An 11,775-nucleotide genomic window follows, 5' to 3' on the forward strand; every position below is an offset into this window, starting at 1 on the left:
ATATAAACAGGAATAAAGCTTAAAACGAATTGCAACTTTGTTATAAATATGGGCGAATTTTCTTTTCTTGACTTGGTGAGTGGCTGGATCTTCTTCACGATTGTTGGAGCTGCATGTTGTAAGCCTGCATGAAGTGAAAAACGCTCTTAATGGCCCTTTCGTTCCTGCCTTAGCTTGAAGCTCGTGCAGAAGAGACGCAAGCTGAGGCCCTGAAGGAACGGCGGTTACGAGAACGCAGCGATGAGTATGTGCACCACCTTGAAGGGGAGCTTGAGAAAAGCCAGGTTGGGCGGCCAGCACACGATGTTTCTCAGGAGGTCTCCAGGTGGGTTGCCTCTTCGGGCGAAAGTGTTATGTGTGACCTTGAATGGTGTGGCCTTAAATGTGACCTTGAATCTAAACCCCGGTGACGGTACAAAAAAGTACAAAATTGCCTCATGACCTTCAAGTGTGGCTCAATGTGCACAAGTGCTGCTCACGTGACTTGGCTTACAGACGGCTAAGAGTATTGCAGAAAGGGCCCATGATGGAAATTGCTGAGCGAGGACCTAGTACTTCGTATGGTAGGCTGAAGAAGTTCTAAACACAAAAAGAAGCTGGACGAGTAAGAAATGAAACCCGAGTCAAACAACTTGTTGGATGTAAAGGAACTGACAACTGCTCAGAAAACATTGATTGAAGTAACCGCATTAATGGAAAAATTGTCCATTGTATTGTCTCAATCAAATGCTGTTTTACTTGTTAAACACAAATTTGTATTTTCATTTATTTACTCAAAATTACTCTTGGCACCTCTCATGGCGAAACGGTAAAGGTGCACTTGCGGGTGATCACGTGACCTATTACGAGTGTACGCTATAGAAATCTAGCTGAGCTTTTATTTTGATCTTTTTTAGCTTAAAGCTTACAGATATGCCTTCGTTTGTACTGAGCAGAACAGTGACGTCGCCTTTGCTGGACCGATGCTCATCAGCGGTAGCATGAATGCTGTTAGCTGAGAACCTATGCAGCTGCCGTCAAGTTGCAATCCAAAGAGCACCTTGTGGCTTCCGCGATTAGCTCTGACAAGGCGTTGCTGGAGCAAATCGTCAAGGTCACAAGCACCAAAAGACTTAATCTACCGACTCTTTATATATATAAGTGTGTGTGTGTGTGTGCGTACACAAACACACACACGCAATTAGACCCTTTTATAACTTTATAAGGGATTTGCACTGGAAAGCGATTCTTGTCTTTGATATGAGGTGTGCCATATAAATAAGCAGGGTACTACGTATGTATTTTCTTATCGTCTCCTAGTTTAATGTAGCCACACTGGTGTCTCTTATACCCATTTGTCTCTTACGTCAGTGTGTCTCATAAAGGCATTGGACTGTATTCTGAAACAGCTGAAAATATCTATATGAATGTGGTTAATTACAGCTTTGTTCACTCCTGTGAAAGCACAACTTTGAGCTATCCACAACTTTGAGCTGATCTCGTGAAGAGTTTGGCAAGGTCTATCGGCATCACTGTTGCATCACAGTGTTGCTAGAGGGCGTCTACATACAGTTTTAGAGGCCTTTAAATTGAAAAATACTGCTTATAAATTAACTACGTGTTTTTCGGATTAACCGTTGCATCTACAAACACTAAGTATCTTGAGCTTTTTGTTGGATTATGAAAAACTGGGTCCAGAAAAGTCGACTGGAAAAAAAAACAGGAAGGAAGGAAAGAAGTTAGTTTGATTTACATCATTTTTGCTGGCATGCCTTTCATTATTTCTTTATTTATTGACAAATACTACTGTCTCGATTGAAGGGACAAAGCAGGACTAGGTACATGAGTTAGTTAATTAAACACGATCATACAATGCATATTAAAGGTATCACAGTGTGTAGTTCAGAAATTCTTCTACAAACTGTTCATGTGGTTTTTCCTGCAAGGAATCATCTAGGCTGTTCCTAATGTTTTTCTTACATAGGTTGAAGAATGAGCTGGAGAACCAAGAGATGAAGTTTCGGGAGCTGGAGATCCAACTGCAAACGCGGCATGCCAATGAGCTGGGCACAATTCGTGACCAATTTCGAGAAGCCGATGGGGCCAGGGATGCCCTGCTCAAAGAGGTAAGTCACTCTTAGTGCATTACCACTGGGTCTCACCGACTGCCACACATTTTCAGAGGTGCAGGCAGTGTTTGTTAGTCATAGAGTAGCGGGCTCCTCTGTTGGAACTGGCCGTCGAGCAAGAAAACGCACCTCTTCTCTCCTTTACATGCCTCTGCTCTTGCACTCCACCCATTACTGCTGGTAGCAATACATTATACTCCTGACCTCACTTTCCCAACATGAAACAGCATTACCCTTTTGCATGTTGTTGGGTGTCACATTCACACTTCTTGTTGCCATGGCCAGCAGAGTAGCCTGCAGTTGTCGCATTTGTAATGGGAAAAAAAGAGCATCTTCTGTGCCATCTTTGACATTTAATTAATGCGCTCTTTAACTTGAATGAGAGATTGCATTTAGAGTGAAAGAAACCTGGCATCCGAGGAAGCTTCTATGCTCAGAACTCGAAAATTTCTGCTGCCCTTTTTGAAAGTGACTGGACTGTGCAGCACATATGACTGTTGGCAAACGACCTTCTGAGTTTTTTTTCTTTTTATTCACCATTTCTAGAGCAGTAAACTGCACACCACATTCCTTAAATGCCCCTCTTTTCTCTCTCGCAGACTTGTTTCCTAAAGTTAGTGTGCATGAATTTGCAATATAAATTTTTGCTGCCCTCGTTAGTACTGAAAAGCAGATGCAAACAGTATAGAAAGGTTTGTAATCATTTGGAAAGTCAACAAGATATGCAGGGATGTGTCTCCACTGAGCAATTAAAAGCTACTTGGATCATGAGGATTAAATTTTGTAACAAATGAAGAATGCACAAGAGTGGATAAGGCAGGCACTCTTAGGCTATGATAAGTCGCTTACTGATACTCCCCTTCCCCCCCTCCCTTTATTTAAAAAAAAAGCGAGCAAGCATGCAGTCAAGTGCATTTTACCCATGCCACTAACCTGTGAGATATATGCTTAGCGAATAATGAACAAGAATTGCAGAAAGTTGAGCAAGTATGTAGATGTAAGATTAAAGACAATGGTGATTGCAGATCACTGGTTCTTGTCCTGCATTGTACATACATTAGGCAGACAATAATAAAACTAGTCTGGGCCCCTAACAGCGTAAATATATGGAAGACGGGACTGGTGTTTGTAACTTTACTTTTTTTGTACATGGGTCATCTCGAAGGCTCAAAGCCAGAGGAGTAGATTCTAGTCTCGCATTGCAGTTGTTGTTCTACTTTCACGCTACTGAACTCTGATTGTTAAAGTGAATGTCTCTTATGCTTGAGTTCTTGCATGGTTTTAATGGCTTTTTATTTTTTTACTAGGCCATTTATATAGACTCTTGGATGAGCTAGGAAAGATCAAAGAGCGTTATCTTGTTCTACAAAGGTAGCTCTCATCTTGTAATTTACAAATTTTAGAAGAATACTATAATTCGTCTTTACATTTTTGCAGGTTATGTTACTAAAAGAGAAGAGTGAGAAATCTCGTGTTGAAAGGTAAATCTTTTTTGTACTCTTGTGCGGGAAAGTCTGCAAATCGGCTCAGTTGCTCATTGAATCAATTCTCACATGGGAAATTCAGACATTAAATTGTGCAAATTGAAGGGATGCTATATGAAGTGATTGATTGATTGGCCAATTGATGACAAACAAAGGAATTATCACGTAAATCTTTTGTGTCCTTTTGTTGTATTTATGTGACTAAGATAAGTTTTTCTGCAGAGGTTTCATTGTGACTGCTGGTCAAGCACTCATGCATTTTCTGTATGAATATCAACTCAAGCACATAAAGGTTTCTTAGTAGATAACCTTAGCTTTGTGCAAAAAAAAAAAAAAAATTGGATAGAGGAAGAGAAGCAGCTTTATTTTGTGTCTGGCAAGTTATACAGGAGTGGGCAGTATCCTGCGTAAGCATCAGTCATGTGCATGCAACATTTCAGGGGTACATAACAGATATGTACTATTGATTATGCAGATGAAACATGTCTTTCTTTAAATGGTAGTGTAAAGTACATAGCATTGATAAGAAATACTATACCTGGCTCATGACGAGGTGGTAACTAGGCTCATGAACAGCACGTGACCTCATCCCATCAGATGTTTTCACTTATATTTGTGAAAAGGTCCTTGAAACAGTTATTTTGAACACATAGTTATTCCAAACATCGCAGAAAAGGGACACTGATGAGACCACACAACACAGGCACCGACTTCTTATAGGATTTTATCGTGTAAACTGGAATTATATCCCTTTTGGCGGCAGTGTGTACAATTGTACTCATCAAATTCTGGTAAATGTCATGCACAGCGTGTTTGTTTAAATGGCTTGAAACAGTGTGCACATTCCTGCAGGCTTCCTGAGAGGACAAACAGCAGTCGCTTAGCTTCTTTGCACGGTGTATTGCTGCAGATGATCACCTTGCTGGAGACGCTACATTGTTCGACAATCGTTCAACGTCGCCCATTTCACAACCAACGTAGAGTTTTTTGTTGTTGTTGCAAATGAGCGCAACCAAAAATCAAACTGTGTATGCATTTTGAAGCTAATATTACATTTTATTTTGCAAAGAGTAAAAGTGACTAATGACAAAGTAATTATATATTAAAATACATGCTGCTTAACATTAATCACTCAAACTCACAGAAAGCAACACATTTTAAAAATTTTCTTTCTTGAAATGTAATATACAGTTCCTTGGAATTCACATAATTACCTATTGGCAGGCGAAGAAGCCCCAACATGCGATAAGTGTCAGGAGCAACTAACTGTAATGCACATTTTAATAGCTTGCCCACATATGGAAACATTAAGAGAAAAACATTTCCGTATGTTTTACAGGTTAAATATTCCCTTTCATCCAATGCTACTCTTAGGCGATGACGCCCTAATACCTATAGCTGATGTGATCAGCTTTTTAATTGAAGCACAACTTCTGAACAAGGTCTAACTACTACACTAAACTATGCTACCGCTAGACATGGCAAAACTTGACTGATGTGACTCGTAGCACAGCCTCTTCGGAGAGGCATCTGCTGCAGCTCGAATTTACAACGAGGCACTTGCCTCCCTGCCCTTAGGTATGAGGACACGGGTATGGTATTAGTGCTATGTAAAAGCCGTTACGGTTTAACATAACCTCATGCACCAACCATACACATTGACCACCCCGAGCATCACACACATAATCTTAGAAGAGATATATACTTCACGCGTTTACGGAGCCAATCCTTTTAGGCCTTTATACAGCCACGCTTCACCGCTCATCATATTCATATGTCATTGCCGTTAAGACATTTCAGAGTCATTATCATAGCCTTGTTTGCTGTAAGTATTCTCACCATGAGTCTGGCGCAGCATAGCCTTAGTTACTCTTGCGCCACAAAACCCAACATAACTAACTAACTAGTTCCTTGGAATTGTGCCATGCAGATTTGACGCATTTCCAGACAGTGCATAGAAATTCGCACCGAAGGGAATATAGGCAGTTCACTGTTCATGCAGTTACTTGTCAAGGAAGTCGCATATCTGCAAGGTTAACACATTCAAAAGCCTGTAACCTCAGTCGTCCTTTTTATCATGCTTACCATGTGTTTGTCTTGTCTTTTTGTGTTTAGATATTTCACATTTGTGATATATATACCTTTTTGAAGTCTGCGTCTGTGTAGTGTGGCCTCATCAATGTCCCGTTACTGGGACGTTTGGAATAACTATGTGTTCAAAATAACTTTTTTAGGGACCTTTTTGACAAACCCACATGAGCTAAACCTTTTGATGGAATGAGGTCCAATTGTGCTTTTTTCTTCAGTGGTCAGATGTTTGTGCTGATTTGTAATCAGGCGATCATGTTTCAGTGCCATCGAGAACCAGGAGACCCTAGCGGAGATTAAGAAAGCGCACGAGCGAGAGAAGGCACTGCTCCGCGAGGAAGTCCACAAGCTCAGTGAAGAAAGGGAAAGGGTAAGGAGCGCAAGAATGAAGAAACCCTGTGCTCAGTACTTTCAAGGTGCCACTCACAGCTCTTTTTTCAATAGTGGCCTGCCAGGTTTGTGGCAATTGGCTTTGTCAAAAATTGTTTTCAGGCAGAACATTGCCCTTGTTTCTGCACTGTCGATTCCTTCAAGTCTTTCTGTGAAGGTCATGCCTTGTTTGAATGATACTGTGTTGAGTCCTGAATATGATTTAAAGGGACACTCAAGAAATTTTCGCAGCGGAGGTTTTCAGCTAGATGTATAGATTAAGTACTGCAATTAGCAGACACACCCTTTATATCAGACAAAAAGTAGTGGGAAAAGGTGAATTTAATCCTTTTTTTTCTAAACTGCTGTGCCTAGCAGTTGTGTTGTAAACTAGAGGAGGTTGTTTTATGTCATTGGAAACGGGTGTTTCAATTGTGTGAGCCATCACCCATGTGTCTTAATCCGCTCAACGCCCACTACAGTTTCTAGAACCGCTACGAAAGGCCTTGGCAGTAAAGAGTGCTCCTGAGTGGGGTGAAGTTCCAAAAAAGTGTGGCACGTCTAAGGGCCTTTGTGAAAAGGAATGGGGGATGTAGAGGAGAAATGGAAGAAAGGAAGTAACTGGATAGAAGAATGCGCACTTTGCATCTGAAACGGTGACATCACCGCTAGTGCTGGCATGCAGCCAGCACATGCTGATAGCCCTCTAAAAATTCAGCCAAGTGTTAAAAAATATGTAAGGTGAACTCCGTAACGGAGCAGTCAGGTCCTTTTAGTGGAATTTTGTTGTTTTAGTCATTCTTTTCTATTATTCTTCTGTTTCCCATAGGCCCTGCAGCACTTTTCCTCTTAATCATGGAATAATTTTGCTGTTGGACCATGTTGCTCACAAACCTCACAATTGAATCTATTCAAACAAATTTACAGAATTAGTTCTAATTGAGCCTAATTCATTGATTGATTAGAACAGATTTACAGAATTCATTTTAATCAAACCTGATCAATTGATAGATTAGAACAAATTTGCAGAATTCATTCATCAAGTACAAGCAGTTACCAAACCCTCGTACGACTTTCTCTCTCCTTGAGATCTCACCAGTGCACTCGAAGCTGAAGTAATTGAGAAATGGCGGTGGGTGCATTTGATCGGCAAACTGCCACTATCCCAGTTGCTGCAGCATTTTTCTGCATGTTGGTTCACATTCGATCACTAAAGCATTTATCTGTTTGAGTGTTGGTAGAGTGTCTCGCAAACAAAACAGCACACAAGACAAAGCACAAGACTTTTGCTCCATCTTGTGCGCTGTTTTGTTTCCGAGGTGAGTGTTAAGGTTTGGCTTACTTGGCAAGGCATGGCGAAGAACACTCAAGCACAATCGAAAATACAAACTAAGCAAGGTGATGCACTCAGGGTCTCTGGGAACACCTGCTTCACCCAAATTCTCAATCGCACTTTGATGGTCTGCAAATGCTCCTGGCTCCGGTCTGAGCCTTCGTTTGCTTACAATGTCGATTTATTCTTCAGCATAGCTTTAGCAGTGTATCGGGTGACCTGGTGGTGTTATAACTAGTGTTAAGGCGTTATGCGGCGTAGTGTTATGCGAAAATCTGGAGCGAACACAACATTTTCATTGAGGTAACACAAGCACATGTGCCATTTCAAGTTGCGCAGAACGGTGTCCATCATGCGCTCAAAGGTCGCAGGTGCATTACATAGACCAAACGGCATGACGTTGAATTCGTACAAGCCGTCGAGTGTGATGAACGCAGTCTTCGGTCGAGCGTCATCAGTCATGGGTACTTGCCAGTACCCCGAGCGCAGATCGAGAGAAGAAAAAAAATCGGTTCCGTGAATGCTGTCAATTGCGTCATCGACGCGCGGCAGCGGGTAAACATCCTTGCGAGTGATCTTATTGAGACTTCTGTAGTCCACACAGAACCGCACAGAACCATCTTTCTTCGCAACAAGAACAACAGGAGACGTTCATGGACTGTCCGAGGGCCGAATAACGTCGCGTGTGAGCATATCATCAACCTGCTCGTTAATTTCCCAACGTTCAGCAAGCGACACGCGGTAGGGACGTTGCTGTAATGGTGAATGGGCATCAGTGTCGATACGATGCGTTACAGCGGACGCGCGACCGAGAGAAGTTCGCCCGACATCAAAAAAAGAACGATATTCTTGCAACAGGTCCAGAAGCTGGGAACGCTGTACCGACGTAAGGTTGTCATCAATATAGGGGCCAAATACATCAGGAGATGATGGATCAGAAATGGAAACAGCACTGATGGTACGTGAATTGGGACAACGCGAGTCATCAGGTACGTCCTGGACTTGTGCGTTATTCACTGGTTCCACTCTGCCGAGACATTCCCCTTGAACCAAGGCCTCGAACCAAGGCCATCCCCGTACACTGAACCAAGGTAACAATGTACGGGGATGGGTCGGTCACAAAAATAGCGGCGTTGCCATGGGTGATTTGCACGGTCGCGAAAGGTACTAGCAACCCTTTCCTTCGGCAAGCACGGTCGGATGGCGAAACGAGTGCAATTGTGTCGGAGAGTCCAGCATGAGGGACGGGGAACGACGTCGTGGAGACGGTGACCTACGAGAAGATGAAGCTAGGCGAGTTGGCGGTGGCATAGACGGCGTTTCGTCGTGATAGGTACGCCTGATCTGGCCAGCAACAGGTGATGAGATATGGGGCGTCTGTACACGAGTGCAATAACGTGCTACGTGGCCGGCGTAACCGCAGGCAAAGCAAATGGGCCGGTTGTCTGGTGTGCGCCATCAATTCGCCGGGGTAGGTCTTGTCCATGACGCAAGAGCCGATGGACGGAACGGTGGCTGGAAAGACTGCAGGGGGTGCTGGAGCTGAGTCAGAGAGGGCACGTCAACATACGTAGCCGGCATACCCACTGCAAAGGATGGAGGTCGTGTCGCAGCTTCGGCGTAAGTCAGTGGGGCGGGTGCTTGAACGACTGGAGGCAGCCTGGCGACCACTTGGGCGTAACTTGGGGGCGCAGGGGCCGGAAGCTGTTGTGGGTGGCACGCAGGCATGACCTCCGCTATTTCCTGCTCAATTGCTTGTCGGATGGGTGAAAGAATGGTAGTGGCCGATTGTTGAGCAGCCGGTGGGTGGGCAAAGGGCAGGAGAGAGAACTGCCGCGCGATTTCCTCATGTATGAAAGACTTGAGGTCTGCCAGCAGTGCCACCTGATCACAACTCGCCTCCAAGCCAGCAAGCCGTGCATCTCGTGGTGGGAAGCGGCGGGTCATCGAACGCTGCCGGCAGAGCTCCTCGTAGCTCTGGCACAGCGTGATGACCTCAGCTACTGTGCCTGGGTTTTTGGCAAGCAGCATCGTGAAGGCATCATCGTCAATTCCCTTCATGACGTTCCGGATTTTGTCTGATTCGGACATGCTGTCGTTGAATTTCTTGCACAGGTCCAGGACATCTTCAATGTAACTAATGAATGATTCACCGGCCTGCTGAGCGCATTCGCGTAAGCGCTGCTCTGCTTGCAGCTTACGAACGGCAGGGCGGCCAAAAACGTTGGTGATAGCGGTCTTGAAATCGAACCAGGTTGCAAAATCGGATGCGTGGTTCTTATACCACGTGCCGGCCACACCCGCGAGGTAGAAAACCAGGTTGCCAAGTTTACCTGCCTCGTCCCAATGATTGGAAACGCTGACGCGTTCGTACATGGCGAGCCAGTCCTCGACGTCGGTGCTTTCCGCGCCGGTGAAGACAGGAGGGTCGCGGATGCGGGGGACACCGGAACATGGCGTCGGCGCAGGAGGAAGCGTTTTCTGAGTGGCGTCTTGGTGCATGGTAGAAGGCATGGTACGGGATCTAAGTTCTAAGGGCATCGAATGCGAACCGAAGATGTTTGAAGGGCACAGCACTCTCCACCAAATTGTTAAGGCGTTTATTAGCCGGCCCACAGCGAGCATGCACAATTGCTACAGTAACGGCCAAGCACGGGCTCTCAGCGCGAGCGGCATCCTTTTTGGGTAGACCCACTAGAAGGCACCTGAGAGTTCGACCGATTTCAGTGTTCGGAAGCTTCTCTACATTAGCATTATTCTATCCAGCTTGCTGAGACATTGCGGAGGCAGCTGGAGGAACGCCGTTGCCTGGAGGATGAGATTGGCCAGCTGAGGGAGAAGAAGGAGTCTGTTGCCCAGTGGGAAGCACAGATCAGCGAGATCATTCAGTGGTGAGTGTTGTTTCGCTATTGCAAAGTTGTCTTGCAAAGATGTGAGGAAAGTGTTTTTTGGCCTTGTAGTGAAAACACTAAATGAACATTCCGTGAATTTTTTAATTAATCATGTGGAACTTTGTGTGAATGTTCAAGTTTGTGCAGCAGACAACGATTTTCTTGCTGATTTTTGTTGGTTTTGTGGATATTTCAACATGGTTGAACAGAAAGGCTAGCTGGTAGTATAGCTCTCAGAACTTGGGACATATTTGCAGGTTTAGAATAGATTTTGTGGGCATTTGTACTGTAGCATAAGTTATTACTTCACTGGCCACATTTCACTGGCAAAGCCACAATGAAATGCAAACCAGTCACTGGGGATTAGATTTTGTTTATTACTATAACCCAAATTGGTGCAAAGGAGGTTAGATACGGACAGATGAACATACCACAAGGTGGGATGAGTCCCCAAACACTTTCTGCATTTAAAAGGCACTTTTTTTTTACATACTATGCATGCAATAAACCATCCAAGAGTGGCGAAAATTTCATTCAAAATTGTGCTTGTAATACTCCAAAAAGTGATGATTGCTCATGGCTAGCTGAGGTCGTCAAGATACCTTCAAGGGTTACTGTAAAATGCTGCAGTGAGGCCTCTTGTAATAAATTGCTGGAAATGGCAATACTGCAGGTTTTCCTTTTTCGGTGCAGTGTAAAGAAATAGCTTTCAGTGATTTCCACATATTGCTAAAGAAAGCATGTGAAATTTGTTGTACCCACAACACACTACCATTAGGCATAAGTTTGTTTCATTATGTGGAGAATGCATTAAAAAACAACAGGAGTGAACACCAATTAACTGAACTATTCAGTGATACAAGCTTTCTGGAAATCCTTTCTGAAGCACCATGGAATCGTACGTTAACACACTTCAGTTCTGTGCAACGTGTATATAACTTGTATGGACATATTTTATAGCTGTTCAGTGTTTCCCGGGTCCGTAATGTTGATAACTTCGACTAGTACAACTGAACTTTTTGTGGCATACCGTGTCCTTTGTGAGTAACTCCGCCAACATCACACCACTGCTGGTGAGTGCGGAAACCGTGATTTTACGTTAACAATGGTGCTTCGTTACCAAGTATTTAAAATTGCATATATCGACCTTGAACTCGTTTGGCTGCCTCCATATTTTTGTAACCAGCAGGAGTTATAGCTTGAACGACAGCTTCAGCATTACCCGTGCCTTTGCGTGCCAAATGGAAACACAATTCTCTGGATGAAAAAATTGATGTATTGTATATCACTGATGCACTTTGAGAAATTCCTGTTCTTTGCTGCCTAGCAATGTGTTGTGCTGGAAAAGGTTCGTAAGAGCTGAGACTCATTTATAGTAAGTCAATTTCTAAACACTGTTAGGTGCACAAGTCTAGCAAAAGATTTCTGCATTCTTCACGAGGTATTCATTAAGCGTAACTTCACATGCAAATGTGAAAGTTCAAAGGTTTTACTGTACAGTG

At 43.7% G+C, this 11,775-nt stretch overlaps 1 protein-coding gene across 2 annotated transcripts in view; it reads left to right on the forward strand.

Annotated features, from left to right (window-relative positions):
- The window catches only part of gek (serine/threonine-protein kinase gek), a 151,943-nt gene that overhangs the window by 82,452 nt on the left and 57,716 nt on the right, over positions 1-11,775 (forward strand). For both annotated transcript variants that reach the window (XM_075867614.1, XM_075867615.1), the window contains 5 exons: positions 174-325; positions 1,964-2,105; positions 3,546-3,589; positions 5,945-6,050; positions 10,149-10,273. In XM_075867614.1, coding sequence (XP_075723729.1) covers positions 174-325; positions 1,964-2,105; positions 3,546-3,589; positions 5,945-6,050; positions 10,149-10,273 — 569 coding nt within the window. The remainder of the gene's footprint in view (positions 1-173; positions 326-1,963; positions 2,106-3,545; positions 3,590-5,944; positions 6,051-10,148; positions 10,274-11,775) is intronic.

The sequence above is a fragment of the Rhipicephalus microplus genome, chromosome 6, assembly GCF_043290135.1.
Source record: "Rhipicephalus microplus isolate Deutch F79 chromosome 6, USDA_Rmic, whole genome shotgun sequence".
Lineage (NCBI taxonomy): Eukaryota > Metazoa > Arthropoda > Arachnida > Ixodida > Ixodidae > Rhipicephalus > Rhipicephalus microplus.